The sequence below is a fragment of the Callorhinchus milii genome, unplaced genomic scaffold (genome assembly GCF_018977255.1).
Source record: "Callorhinchus milii isolate IMCB2004 unplaced genomic scaffold, IMCB_Cmil_1.0 Scaffold2, whole genome shotgun sequence".
Taxonomy (NCBI): domain Eukaryota; kingdom Metazoa; phylum Chordata; class Chondrichthyes; order Chimaeriformes; family Callorhinchidae; genus Callorhinchus; species Callorhinchus milii.
Window position 1 is genome coordinate 25,807,164 of NW_024704743.1, and position 15,788 is coordinate 25,822,951.

Sequence of the window (15,788 nt, forward strand, 5' to 3'; positions counted from 1 at the left end):
CTACAATTCTTAGTGATTTTGAAACTTAAGACAAAACTATCTTGCAGACTAAAACTATGAGAAATATTGGGCCAATTGTTTCCACGACTCCGGTCCTACCAACCGGACAGAAAACTTAATCCTCCCCATCACCACCATCTTATAGCTAGAACTCTGCTTTAGCTATCTGCTGCACAGCATTTCTGGCTAAACTTACCCTAACACTGGACTGAGGGGGCTTTAAAGTGCTAGCAACACAAGAAGTCAATGGGTACCATTCTACCACCCACTAATCCCCCAAAATGTCCATTCGTACAGAACACGGGGCAAACTGCAGCAGAAACGCAACACGGTTTAAAAAAAAACATTAAAAAACTTGCGTAAAACCCTTGCCTAAAACTTGCCTAACCCTAACCCTTATCCAACACGATTCTGGAGGTTGTTTAACGGGTTGCCTACAACATGAAGATGGTTTACTATAGACGCTAGCCATATATCCTCTGCCAGCTCTCCAAACTGATGGTGACAGAAAAGTTCTGTATTTCCAGAGTGAATTGTCAGGCCAAAGCTGCCGGCATGCATTCCGTTTGGCTATTGCACTCTCATTCCCCTCTACCCCCACATTACTTTCAAGTGGCAGCTTGAAACTAACCGAACAACTCTGCCCCACCTCCACCCCACCCCCACCCCGCATAGTTTACAAGCACATTATTCTGCCTTTTTTTTAAAAAAAAGCAACAGTTTAAATGTACCTCTTTGGTAACTTTGCCACTGTTATCAAAATCATAAAGGGTGAAGGTCCATTCCTGCCGATTGTCCTCTTCTACCGACACGTTGCACTCAAGCTCCTGAAAAGAGAGCACACTCTGAGTCACAGACCTCTCTCCTGCTAACACTCTCCTCAAACACAACTTGGTCAAACGCCGATGACAGCACAGCCATTCCTGTCTCATCGGCAGGGCTTGGAAAGGCAGAACAGTCACTGGGTGCAAGAAATCATCCCACTGATCTCCTGTTAAGGAGCTGTTTTAAGTGCTCAGAGACGCTGCCTCGTGTGAAGTGTGCTATATAAATCCAAGATGTTGTTTTTAACCCTGGAAGCCAAAACCCTAACAGGTAGGGTTGGTCCTAACTAGACAAGCAGCAGGAGACCTTGACAACAGAGGATGCACTTTAATCCCAATCCCTGGCCCGCATTCCTGATCTTGTTCCTGGTATTTTCAGGGGTTAATTTATTGCGTTTTTTTAAGATTGAAAAAAAATGGCACATGCATTTCAAAGAATTAAGAAACAAGTTTCAAGTCCAGATCGTGACGTTGCTGCCATCAACTAGTGGTGTGATTCCAAACAGTAGAGTCCAGATCCTACCCCAGCTACTTCCTCCTGACGTGAAAGGCGCTATACAAATGTTATTTGTTGTTGTCGTTGGGCCAGAGGAACACTGGAAAGGCCATGGCTTCTATCCTCCAACACAAACCCCTGCAACTATCTATCCCACACCATCCCCATCACTGCTCACGTTCAGCGACCACTGAGGAACTTGCTTGTCACGCCCAAGAACTCAGATCCTTGTCAAAAATGAACTCAAAATTTACAAAAGCTCCATGTCACCTATTGTAACCTGAGCTGACACTGCATGTGAACAGTCATAAATTCAATACTCAAATTACAGAGTGAAAATTGCAGTCTGTGACCTGCTAAGTGATACGTAGAGGGACTAAAAATGTAAAATTTGATTAACCACTGTTAATCCCAAATTGGCTGCAGATTTGACTTGCAACTCACACTTCAGCGGATTGATCCGTAGATTGGAGGTTCATTAACTCAACTCAGCAATATCAGAGATTTGTGGGGACAACCATTGATTGTGTCGGAGGGAGGAGGAAGAGAAGACTCCAGCAGTCAGAAACCAGTCCATAATTAGTAATGGTGTCAACGGTGAATAACGGAGTCAGCCTGGTTCAGTAGGTAGTACTCTTGCCTCTGAGTCAGAAGGTTGTTGGCTCAAGCTCAACATTGAGATTCATACATCTGACACTCCAATACAGTGCTGGGGGGTGTGCTGCATTGTGGAAGGTTCTGCCCTTCAGATGAGACGATAAACCCCCAAATCCTCACCCACCTCCAGCTTTGACATCTCTACCCTCCTAGCCTCCCTCTACTTCTGCTCCGACCGCCTTATCATCCTAGGCGACTTCACCCCCTTCTGCTCCATCTTCTCTCTCCCTCCACATCCACTCTGCTACCGACACCCATGGTCACCCGCTCAACCTGGTGATCACTTGGGACCTCAGCGTCTCGGATGTCACCATCACTGACAAGGTCACCTCTGACCACCATTTCATTTCCCTCAACTCCCATATCCCTCTCCCCACTGCCTCCAAACCTACCACCATCTTCTACCGCTCGTGGAAGAAAATCTCCCCGCAATACCTCTCCGCTGCACTGGAGTCCTCTGAACTCCTCCCCCTCTGGCCCACCTCTCGCACCAACCCACTCGCTCACTCACTCTTCTCCACAGCACCCTCTCCACCGCACTCGACATCCTTGCCCCCTCACCTCCCGAACTGCCTTCTATTCCCGATCCTCACCCTGGTTCACCAGCCACCTCCGCTCGCTCAAGGGCCAGGTGCGGGCTGCCAAACGCACTTGACTCAAATCCGGCCCAACGGTCCACCGCCACATCTGGCTGGACCTCATCAAGACCTACCGCTCTGCTCTCATCTTGGCCAAATCGTCCTTCTACTCCAGGTTAATCCTGGAGGCGAAGGGCAACCCCAGGCTCCTGTTCTCCACCACCAACTAAGCTCCTCCGCCATCCCGGCCACAACTCCAGATTCTTTCCTCTGACTCACTGCGAGAAAATGCTGATCTTCCTCGAGTCCATAATCGAGGGAGTCCGCTCAGCTGCCACTGCCCTCCAAATTCCACCCCCTCCCTTCCCACACCCCACATTCCGACAATTACCCGTCCTTCCTTCCACACCTTCGAACCCGTTACTCCCTCCTCTGTCATCACCACCATATCCTCCATGCGGCCCACCACCTGCTCCCTGGACCACATCCCTACCCCTCTCCTTAAATCCCAGCTCCACTTCTTTGCCCCACTTCTCGCTGATATCATTAACCTCTCCCAGTCATCTGGCATGGTTCCTTCCCCCCTCAAAATAGGCATCATCACCCTCACCTTGAAGAAACCTTCCCTCGACCCATCACAGCTATCCAGCTACCGGCCCATCTTAAATCTTCCCTTCCTATCCAAGGTCCTTGAGAGAGCCGTTGCCTCCCAGCTTCGCTCTTTCCTCTTCTATCACTCCCTCCATGAACCTCTCCAATCGGGTTTGTGTGCTGCACACAGCATGGAAACTGCTCTGGTGAAGGTCACAAATGACATCCTGACCATGTGTGACCAGAGCTCCCTCTGCCTCCTTGTCCTCCTCGACCTCTCCGCCACCTTTGACACCGTGGACACTCAATTCTCCTCCACCGCCTCTCCTCCCACCTCAACCTGGTTCAGGTCCTACCTTTCACACTGCCTCCACTTCATTGTAGGTAATGGCTTCTCCTCCAGCCCCCGCACCGTCTCGTGCAGTGTTCTTCAGGACTCTTTCCTCGGTCCCTTCACTCTCTACATGCTCCCTCTTGGTGACATCATCCGCAGACATGGGGTAAAATTCCCCATGTATGCGGATGATACCCAACTCTATCTCTCTGCCTCCACCCTCAACCCCAGGACTACTGGCGTCCTGACTGACTGCCTGTCCGACATCAAGTCCTGGACGAGGGACAACTTTCTCCAACTCAATGTCAGCAAGACTGAGCCCTCCTGATTGGCTCGCGCCGACGCCTCCGCACCTCAGGCGCTGGCAGCATCAGTCTCTACGGCTGCACATTGAACCTCACTAAGCCAGTCAGGAACCTGGGTGACTTGTTCGACCCTGAACTGTCCTTTCTCCCCCACATCCGCGCCATGACCGGCACTGCCTACCACCACCTCCGCAACATCGCCGGACTCCGCCACTGCCTCACCCCTCACTCACGCATTCATCACAGCAAGGCTTGATTATGGAAACTCCCTCCTCATTAGCCTTCCCAACTCTTCCCTTCCCTTCACAAGCTGCAGATCATCCCAAACTCTGTACCAGGCTCTGTGAGCCCATCACTCCCACTCTCACCCGACTCCACTGGCTCCTCATCCCCCAGAGGATCGAGTGCAAGATCCTCGTCCTCACTTTCAAGGCTATCCATGGCCTTGCCCCCTCCTACCTCTCTGACCTGCTGACTCCCTACCAACCTGCCCGCTTCCTTCATTCATCGGGCTCCGGTCTGCTCTATGACTCCCGCCCGACCCGCCATACCATCGGTGGCCGGGCTTTCAGCCTCTCTGCCCCCACATTCTGGAACTCCATCCCATGGTCCCTTCACCTCGCTTCCTCCCTTGCCTCCTTCAAGGCCGGTCTCAAGACCCTTCTCTTCGACCGTGCCTTTGGTCTCCCTCCCACCTCTCTGCCTTCCCTCACCCCTACACCACCCCCCCTCCCCCATGCTCAGGCCCCGACACCTGACTGTTCAGCGCTTTGGGACATCCTCCCGACGTGAAAGGCGCTCTATAAATGCAATTTTGTTGTTGTTGTAAACCGAGCTCCCATCTGCATGTTCAGATAAACATTAAGGATCCCATGGTACTATTTGAAAAGAGAAGGGACTTTTGCCTGATTTCCTAGCCAAAAATTGGTCACTCATTTCACAATAGTTTATGTGATATTGCTGTGTACAAACTGGCTTCTGCATTTATCTATAAAATACGGGTCAGTACATTTTACAGTAAATCCTGTGAAGTCCCCTCCTACATCAAACACAAGAATTATTATTACGTTTTTCACCCTTGCATCCTCATATTTATTCCCATTACACATTAACGAAAATTAATTGAACAAATTCTCTCTGGGGCTGAAAACCCAAATGTTCAGAGCTGAATATTGCTATTACCCTAATTTTCCCCATCCCCCGGCTCATGAGCCTTGTGAAAATGTTGGATGTATACATATCCTCAAGTATACACAAGAGACCAATCTTCATATGCACTCATTACTGAGAACTGGTATGTGACCCTCTGGCATATGTGTGGGGGGGGGAGGGAGAAGGGGTGGGAGGAAAGGAGAAGGGGAGAAAGGGAGGGGGGAGAAAGGGAGGGGAGAAAGGGAGGAGGGGGATGGGGGAGAGAAAGGAAGGAGTAGGGGAGAAAGGAAGGAGGGGGTGGGAGAAAAGAAGGAGGGGGGGGAGAAAGGTATATTATAACCAAGCTCCTATCCTATCCCCACCCAATAGAGCCAAGCCATTATGCTATCCAAACGTGCATGTTTTCTAGCAGGACTCACTGAGCCAAAATAGGAACTCTGGTTGATTTTCTCCCTGCCAAGCCCTGAGTTAGCGAGGCCAACAGAGGCACCACAATTGCAGAGATCAGCTAACCCAGCATAGACTGGGATTGAACCAGTGACATTCTGGACCCGAGTGGCTCAGTTCCACACCAGGAGATGTTTGCTTACTGAACCATTTAGAAAAGCTGCAATATTTTGCTAAGCATACATTTCGCTCTCTCATTAAATAACTCCAGATTACATGCACACAATAATAAATATTTGGTGGTGAGTAACAATGCTGCAATTTAATGGAGAGTTTCAGGTTTCATCATAAGCCACAGGCATGAGGCTCGAGTAATTTATGGATGTGACCTGAACCCTGAGGTTGCATTACAATATTTTTACTGAGAGGACACCTGAAGGTCACAAATGATGCCCAGTGTTAAGAGCTCACAGTTGGATGTAATAAGGAAAACATTTTATAGATCCAAGGCCAAATTAAAAGCACATTAAGGGTCATTATTTATATATACTCTATGCTACCATTGGTAACAGAATATTTATTTTAAAAAGGAATTTATTTTAGTCATTAAAAGTTTCTTAAAGTTCTAGCTCCTCTTTAGAAGCCCAAACAACAGACATGAGAATGACGAATGAGAAAACATGTTTCTAAAGCGCTCAGAGACGTTTTCCTAATGTGGAGCATAAATGTAGGTTTGCTGCCGTTTTTTTTAAAAAAAAACGATTTGGAAATCGGTTCAAAATTCAGGTACTCACATCAAAATTCAATCGCTTTTTTCTGTTGGCTTCTTTATTCAAATATTTTTCCCCTTCATCTTGACTAAATGTCAGTGGAAATCCTTCACATCCTTCGGCCTTCTCTGGGGGAAGCACCACTGATGGAAGAAGGAAAATCAAAGATCAGTAAAGGTATATTTGTGATTAAAGATCGTGCAGTGACATTCTCATCACTCAATCTAGTTTAGCTAAACCCACTCGCTCCATCCACTTTACACCTCAGCTTTACACCTATACAAGTGTCTAGAATCTTTGGGGAAACTTGACCAGGCACTGTTTGAATGCAATGTCTTTGTTCCAATGGCAAAATAAGTGAGGTAAGATGTGTTAATGTGGAGACAACTTGCCATTCTGGTTCCAAAGCAGAACCCTTCACTGTGGAAAGGGCTTTTAAAAATATATTAAAAATACAGGCTCCAATTGTTTAACCACAGAACATTTGTCAAGCGGATGCATTTGTCTGACCTTGACCTCGGCTCGTGAGTGACAGGTACTTGCAGCAGATGACTGTTGACAGTGGAGAATGCGTCACTTGGCACGAACTGTAAGCACCGGCCACAGACAAAACAACGTCTAAAGCTTCTTTTCTCTGGAAAGGAAGACTGTGTGGAGAAGGCTTTCAAGTGGTATTCCAGATGGGATTTGAATTAAACCAAGTAGTGGATGAGGCCAGACTGACAGAAGCTGCAGGTACTGGGGGAAACGCTCGAACAAGAAATGTCTTTCAGGGAATTTTATTAGAAAAATTCTGGAAATTCTTGCCATTACTTAATATTATAACTCCTCATTACTGTTCGAGAGTACAAACTTAACCAAAGCAAATTAAAATGAATAAAATACAAAATTGTGTGAGTGATGTTTTAATTCCAGCATGATTAAGTAGTATCGTGGCTGGTTAAAAGTGCATTCTGCATCACTTAATCATTGGGGACCAAAATGAGTCATTCATGAACTGGAATTTACTATTAGAGCAGTAACTTATGGCATGTGAAAATAATCCATTTGGAAATTGCTGGATTCACTAAGTTCATTCCACAAAGAATCACGGTTTTAAATTAGATCGCTTTGCAGCCTTCAACATGATTTTTGATCTGATTGGGGCTTCTGGACCTTTTCTATGCCACAAAGCAAAACAGTGGCTGGAAAATAGCCTTTAAAGTTCATTTTATGTTAAATGGACTTTAATATCTGCCTTTGCAGGTGGATATTAAAGTTCCCATGGCACTATTTGAAAAGTTTCTCCCAGTGTTGTGGTAAACAATCCCCCAGATAAAATTAATCACTTCGTTGCTGTTTGAGGGACATTGCTGTGCACAAATTAGCTGCTGTGTTCACCTATGAAATACAAAAGTCACTACTCTCTACTAAAAAAATCCTATGAGGCGAGTTGAGACATTGAGATGATATAAGGCGCCATATCAAATGCAAGGATTATTATTATTTGCTCACATTCAGGAATCTTTGCTTGGCTCAGCTGAGTTGCAAAGCACTCACTGGCAGCATTAGTGACCTAATTGCAACCAATACTGTAAATACGATGAGTGCACAGGGGCAGCCACTAAAGCTTGACTAGCAAAGGACAAAACTCCAATACCTGTCAAATTCCACTGACCAGAGTGGGACTGATTCACCAGCACAATAGTCACGCTTTATCCCACGAGTGAAAATACAATTACGATACAATAAATTTTACATAGTGCCTTTCACGTCAGGAGGCTACCTCCAAACGATTAAAGGCTATTTCATAGTACACTGGGGGATAATGTACAATAGTTCAAAACATATTGTAAAATGTAATCTTACACTTTCTTGTGCATTGATCCAGTCTAACAGAACAGAAATTATGCTCAGAGGCACGGTTGTATTTATGCAATGCACAGTGACGACTAATTTTTATTTGATGCTAGCAGCATTACTGCCGATGCACATAAGAATGAAGCTACTTCATGCACACTTCAAGGCATTTTGTGCTGTCTGGTGAAGATCAAGATCGTGTAGAAACATTTTTCTTGTGTAACGCTGCCAATAACTTTTTTCGGTCTCATTTTTTTGCACAAAGTCTTCCACACAAAGTAAAAATGAATCTGGCTGTAAAATTAATTATAACCAGGTAAGGAATCATTTTAAATGAATTAATTTCATTGCTTCATGTGAACATGTACAACAAACTACACTTTTAAATGTAAAACAATTGATATTGAGGCCCGTTGAGATTGTCTTAGCTCTAAAGAACTGTGCCTATTTTGAGGAGCGGTGGAAAACAAGAGATCTTTTCAAAGAGATATTGGGAGTTCAGATCAAAGACTAGCGTATCCTTACAGTACAGATCTCTTTGGCTTTTTCAGCCGCTCAAAGCCAGAAATTGCAGCCAAAATAACTGGAGGTCAGAGCCACAAATATACAAGCCCTGCACCTTTGGAGATTGGAGTCTTTTCAGACAAGATCTGATAGCAGAATGTGTGGATCCATTCTCAGAGGGGAGGCTCTTTAGATCTAAAATTGTCAGTGTAAATAAATAAATGACAAGACACTGCCGTTTGAAAATTCTCAGTGAAGCTACAAGGAAATTGGGTGTGACGTTAGAGCAGAGTGGTTATGGAGGGAAAAAAATCTAATTTCAGCGCGGCTTGTTAATCGTCAAATAAGAGGAGGAACTTCAGCATTCCGAATTGTAGTTTGTCTCTTAAGTAATACCACTCTTTAATTAAAGTGTTATTTATTTGACAGAAAATTGAGTCAAAAGGTATACTTAAAACCAGTCTTTCATGATAGGTTTGTGACTGATTTCTCGCCCACACTTCAGGAGGATGGTTCCCCTTAATATCTAGTGAACAGCGATGAAACTGGAGATAAAGACCTCAGGGTTCCTCACTTGCTATATAAAAGACGTCACCAATTGACAATAAGAGCCAATGGGTAAAACGGGACTGGTGGGATTAATAATAATAATCCTTCGATATAGCACTTTATCACGCCTTCGAAATGCCTCAAAGCACTCCACAGAATATACTTTAAAGGGAATTGACTCTGTGTTTTGTGGGCGAAATGCGTCAGCTAATTGTGCACAACAGTGTCCCACAAACAGTCGTACATTGAGTGACCAATTTTTTTTAAAAAAGGGATTATTATCCCAGGAAAAGTGATCCACCAATCGACTAACAACCGGGATACTGCCCATTCCAAACATTGGGGGGGGAGGGTGTTCATTCCCAATTATATGCCATTAAGGACAAGTTTAAGGATACTTTTTAACTCCATTATATCTAGTCAATAAAGAATTCCTTAATTAATGAATGATATTAATTCCCTTCCCCTCCCCCCACCCCTACATACACACACATTGCTTTGATTTATACACACAGATTCCTTCTTATCACTTAAACAGAGACAGAAGAGCCAAGCAACGCCAACAAGTTGTTTATCGCAGATGTTTAACAAATGCAAATCCGTTCAATAGGGCAAACTAATTTGAAAGATGACATTTTCCTACCCACATTTTAAAAGGTGAACAGGCAATGTGTCCAGATGCCTGGGCTAATCTACAATATTGAAGTTTAGCGGTCATGAATCGCATAACTACCCGGGCCCCAGTGACAAAATCACATTGGCAGTCAGGGGCATGATCGTTACAAATGCATTAATATTATATAGCAACCCTGCCTTAGTCAGAAAACCTCTGTGTCATTTTTAATACAGCGTAGAGGCAGGTAAGGTTACATTGACCATTCTGTCACAGTATAAAACAGGAATAGCAAAACATCAAAGGATTTCAATTATGGGATAGAAACGAGGGGAAAGGCAAGGAATATTAAAATAAAATCAGTCTGCCCATATGTAAGACAGCTTGCATTTTTAAACTGCCTTAAAGATTGAAAAATCTCAAAAACACTTTACAGTAAATATTGCTGAATACACAGTGAATATTTTTGCAGGCAAATGTGGCAACCGATTTCCACATGTTAAGTCCAATGCCCTACAAATGGTTCTGAAGTGAATGACCAATTAAATCTGGAGGATTGTTGCTCCAATCTAAAATGCATCTTAAATAACCAGGATATCTGAAACCATTTTATAGCTCTCATCCTATGTTCGGTACCACGTGGAGCAATGTATGGCAGCAGTGTTGCCACCTTTTCTGCTGATTCCCAGCACCAGCAGTTTTACTCTTGGCAGTTGTGCCCTTGAAATAACCCTTCTGTGTCTCATCTCAGAAAATGCTTTTATCTGGAAAAACATTTCCCATGACCAAAAGCAAATATATATTCTCATTGTCTAGCAACACATTGCATCAACAGGCGTGCGTGCGTCCGCCCCCCACCTTGAACGTGTTTGATGAGTCGGTGTCAACATCCAGTCTCATTTACTGAAGCCATAACATAAGCACTCAGGCTCCCGAAAATAGGAAGTAACAGGAATAGTTTCTGCACAAATATTTGTGGTGCATACTGCATCTGGCCAACATACACATACATACACACACACACTCTCACAAAGAATACCAGAATCTTCAAATTACTGTAACCAGTTAGAAATGCTATCTAGGTCTTTTCTGTTATAAAAGGAAACTGAGTCATACAGACCATATTGTATGCATGATCTCCACTGGTTGTTAATCTCAGCTGGGTGGGAGGTCTGGTGCACCATTTGGCTCAATGCTGTTGTATTTGGGGTTTCTGGTCAATATTCATTGTGCATTAATGAAAAGTTGAAAATGAATACCAAAAAAAATAAAGGCTAAGAGATTTTGTTAACCCACACAGGAAATCACTAGCCCAAACAGTCATTGAAGCAAAATCCATGAAGGATTTTAAAAGGGAATAGAATAGTATCTGAAAAGGGTAAATATAAAAGGTTTTAGGAAAAAAGGCAAGGGGGAGATGAAATAGATAACTCTTACAGAGAGTTGTAGTTGATACAGGTATTCTATGAGGCTTGATGTGTGGTTAATAATAATAATAATAATAATCCTTGCATTTGATATAGCGCTTTTCATGTCTTCTAGACGTCCCAAAGCGCTTCACAGAACATACTGTAAAGTGAATTGACTGTGTATTTGTGGGCGAACGCGGCAGCCACTTGCACACAGCTGTGTTCCACAAACAGTCATGGATTGAAAATGACCAATTTATTATTGTTTTGTTTTTTTGGAGGGATTATTATTAGCATGTGGAGTAAGGAAACTTGCCCAAGATTTCGCCCTGCCTGGAATAGACGAGAAGCTTTGGCTGAGATTCCCATTGATCTCATAGCCTGCTGCAAAAGCCCTAATTGGGTGAGGAACCAGAGGTACCTGTATCCCAGCATGACGTAACACCTTTTGGACAGGAGAGAAGAAAATCAGCCAGGATTATCTTTAATAAAGTGCCACCTACCTAAATTTAACTGATCAAAATTCCCATAAATAAGAAATTATACAATAAAAACCCTGAAAGCCGTGTGCACTTTATCGCATAAATGTTTTATGAAAAATTTGAACCCACTTCCAAGAGGAGAAAAGATTTTGCGTTTCTGCTATTCCAGTTTACTACTTTTTAAAAAAAATACAAAGCCAGGTAGATTTATGCATTGAATAAAATCCTGACTTTACGAAAGGAACACTTACTTTCTCCCTTTCTAATACAGATTCCCTGAGCCCTGTGCACTTCTGATTCCGAGGTAGCCCGCTATGTAGTGATCCTGAGCTTTATATTCAAAAACAGACCGCACAAAATCTCAATAAAAATGAAAATCTCTTTAGAAGGATTTCTAAACAAACAGCCTTTTTCCTACCAAAACATATTGCCATCGCCCTTTGACCCTTGACTTTGGCACACCAACCGCTGAGCCCATTCCTTCCACCACAATGCCCCGACTCAAAAGGCTGTGAGGTATTTAAGGGGCGTCAGGCTTCAAACCCACTGCTGCAAAAGGTTTCAAAGCAATAGCTTTGGCTGGAAAATGAAATGCCTTTTTATGGTTTCTAAGAGAGGAAAATGAAAGCTTGCAAAATAAATTTCACTGCTCCAGAGTTGAGAGGGAGTTCCAGATTCAGAACACACAGACTGGGAAGACAGGCAGTTTCACATTGGGCAATGGTAACTTAGTTATAGGAATATTGACTTCTATGCACCATTGCGCAATGTGAAACTCGTCAGGGTGTGAACACATAGTGGGTTCCTTGGGTTGAAATACATTGAGCCTTTGTTCCAGTCGAGCTCTCCACATTTGCTCTGCAGGATGGATACCCCAACACAAGCTGTAACACAAACAACTGCATGTGTCTGGATCCCAACTGTCCCCACGCTGCAAATTTGTGACACAGTCTACACAGCATATCTCAATGTATCCAGCTGAAAAACAGGTTCATTGCTGGTTGAAGTCTGACAAGTTATGCGTGCCTTTTCGATGGGATTTTTCTCTTTAGTAAGAAGCAGAGGTAGGCCAATAATTGGCCAGTAACTCACTACAGAAGTGGGCCTAGTTTCTCCAATTTTACCGATGAAAATGGCCTCTCGGAGTCGATCTTCAGCCTGTGAATGCTGTGAATGTTTCCCCTCCCCTTTCATAACACATTCCACAGAGCCACAGAAATCATCAACACAGGAGGAAACCATTTGACCTATTGTATTGGTTTTGGCGTTTGCTCCTTCAGTGAAGCCATCTATCCTAATCTCAATTCCCTGTACCCTCCAAAACCATTCCTCCATATGTGCTTATGTGGATTCCCTTTTAACTGCCCCCAGAAAACTCTGCTCCAAATGCTCCAAACCCTCGCATATTGTGCCAGATTCTGATACACTGCTTAGAGAGAAAAAAATATCTTCCTAACTTCACACTTCATGTCCTCAAATCACCGACCAGCAGAAATAGTACTTTACTATTTATTCAAGGCTCCCTCACTGAACACTTTCGCAGTACCAATTCTCCTGGGGTAAAAAGCAGCCAGCGCCTGCGAAACAAAATTTCATGCCTGTCACTCACGAGCAAAGTGCGAATTAACTGCAAAAACCCATAACCATTTCTCTTGGGTCAGCAGTCAAGTGCCAGTTTCCAGTTTACTTTTATGGGCTTTCCATGACACTATTTGAAGAGAAAAGTTTCTCCCAGTGTCTATGGCTAACAATCCTTCATTCACTTTATGACTGTTTGGAGGGACCTTGCTAAGTGCAAAGGCCTGCAGTGTTTCCTTGTAAAAACAGTCACTACACTTCACAGTAATTAATGCTTTGATACGATTTGACATAATAAAGGTCTACAAAAATGCAAATTCTTTCTAAATGAAGGATGGCACCTCGATATAGCAGAGCACTCTCTCCACTGTACTGGAGTGTCAGCCTAGATTGTGACCTGAAGTCCCGATACAGCACTTGAACCCATACCTTCCAGATATAGGGCAAGCAATGGGAACCAAATCATAATCACAATAATGATAGAGTAACTTATCGCGTTGTCAAGATGCCTCAAAGAACTTCATAAGCTGTACTGTAAAATTTGTGTGACTATATTTTGTGGTCAAACCAGGCAGAGAGTCAAGTCAGTATGTTGACACAAACATATTTGAAATGTGTGTATGTGTAGGGGTGGCGGGGAGGGGAAGAGAAGAGCTAGACATCGCTAGATCATCCATCTGTTCAACCATATTTTAAAAATGGTCATTTAATTCTTATAATGGAAGAGATGTTATTCCCATTCAAACAAGCAGATTGATATCATTTACTCGGTGTGAAATTATGCAGACAATAATTCGATACCTGGGAGTGATTAAGGAATTCATCGTCTCAGAGGTTCATAGGCTACAAGAAGAAAACGTCTGAAATTTGAATTGAAATTCCAAACCGGTAATAACTCATTAATTTGGTAAATATATTGCTGAACTGGATGTTAAGCGTAACCTTTTCTGTTAGAGAAATGTGTTGGTATGAGCAATGGTATATACATCCTTGCTCTCTCCACCCACCCCACCCTCCAAAAAATAACCATGACCAATATTGGTCACTTAGACAAAAAAAATCAAGAATGGGAAATAATCTTCTCCCCCGTGAGGGAACCTAAAAACACAGATCGCAATCTCATTGAAATCTTTTATTTTGGTCATCTGACGCACCCGGAAACTCATTACTATTAGAGTACCCAAAACAGAAGAGTTCTACATATGTACGTCACCTACACTTGGAAATGTTGCTGAGTCTGGAAGGGAATGTGCACTCTCTCCCTGGTAGGATGCACCCTGCTTACCTAATTCCGAGCGCATAAGGCATAGGTTGGCAAGAGTGAAGGCTTAGCGACTACCAGTGTCTGCGGTCCGGTAGTCTAGAGTTCAACCAGCTAAAACTGAATGGCTTGCCATTGAGACTACTGTCTGGCAAGCTTCCTGGTACTTGTCCTGCTAGGATCACGCTAACTGTTTAGGACTTTGTTTGGCAGGGTTAACAGGTACTAAATGGGAAGAATCCCTGCCCCCAGTAACCGGGTAAATACATTTTGCCCCCTCAATTCTTGCTGACAAGTCCGGGTCAGGCTGACTGTCCTGTCATTAGCAGTGTCCAGGAGTACTGCAGATTCACCTGGCTCAGGAACCGAACTACCAAAACCATCACAGAGGGTTGACAAAAGCGGCAACTAGTGAATATATTGTGCTGACCAGCTGAAACTTTGCTTGGACATTAGCTTTATGGTAATCAAAATGGAGATAATTAACAAACAATATTAATAATAAACCTATTGTGTATTGGTTAGAGCACTTGTCTCACAACCGAGAGGACCTGGGTTCAATTTTCGTTCAGGGAGAAACCTTAGGCAAGTTTCCTTACCTCTGTTTACCTAGCAGTAATTAGGAACCCGGTTGTTAGTCGATTGGTGTATCACTTTTACGGGGGTAATAATCTCTCAAAAAATAATAATGTGACTCAATCTACGATTATTTGTGGGACACTGCTGTACGCAATTGGCTACTGCATTTCACTCACAAAATATACATTCAATTTTCTTTACAGTATATTTTGTGAAGTGCTTTGAGACATCTCAAAGATATAATAGGACACAATATCAAAATGCAAGGATTATAATTATTATTGCATTTGATGACTATGCCTACCACGTCAAGATATCTAGTGTGAGGCTTGCAAATCAGATTTGAAAATATGTATTTGTGAAAAGCAGTATTCAAAGATATTTGCTCGCATTTCCCAATAGGGAGAGAATGCTCAAAAGTTTGTTTCTCATGCACACAGGGTTCACTTTTGAAAATAAATTACAAAATTGTAAACATTCCTATTCCTTCCTTGAAAATAGAAAGCCCTGGGGAATGGTCAGGAAGTAGGCAGCTCTGCTGGTCTTCAGCTTTTTCGTCATTCCTTGAGAGCAACTGATATACCAATACCCAGTAAACAAACATTCAGTGCTGAGGGGGTTGTAAAACTGTAACTGATTAAACCATTAAACCATTACAGAAATGCCTACATCACAGGCTAGTGCTGGAATGGTATCTTTTAACTTGTGTAATTATCTCTTCAAAAGCTGAGCTACCCATGACTGATTTAATTTGATGCAGCCTTTAAAATGCTTCATACTTCACACACCAGCAAAAGAAAATAGTGCTTGGACTACACACACACATCACACGCAGTATGTGTGGTCTATTGCTTAACATTCTATTGCAATGAACTAGTCT

General features: G+C 43.3%; 1 protein-coding gene across 4 annotated transcripts in view; it reads right to left on the reverse strand.

Moving 5' to 3' along the window:
- nkd2b (NKD inhibitor of WNT signaling pathway 2b) overlaps positions 1 to 15,788 on the reverse strand; it is a 98,914-nt gene that overhangs the window by 13,127 nt on the left and 69,999 nt on the right. For 3 of the 4 annotated variants that reach the window (XM_042332057.1, XM_042332058.1, XM_042332054.1), the window contains exons 5-6: positions 6,119 to 6,237; positions 732 to 827 (exon numbers count right to left, since the gene is read on the reverse strand). In XM_042332057.1, coding sequence (XP_042187991.1) covers positions 732 to 827; positions 6,119 to 6,237 — 215 coding nt within the window. The remainder of the gene's footprint in view (positions 1 to 731; positions 828 to 6,118; positions 6,238 to 15,788) is intronic. The other variant, XM_042332059.1, reaches the window with a different exon arrangement.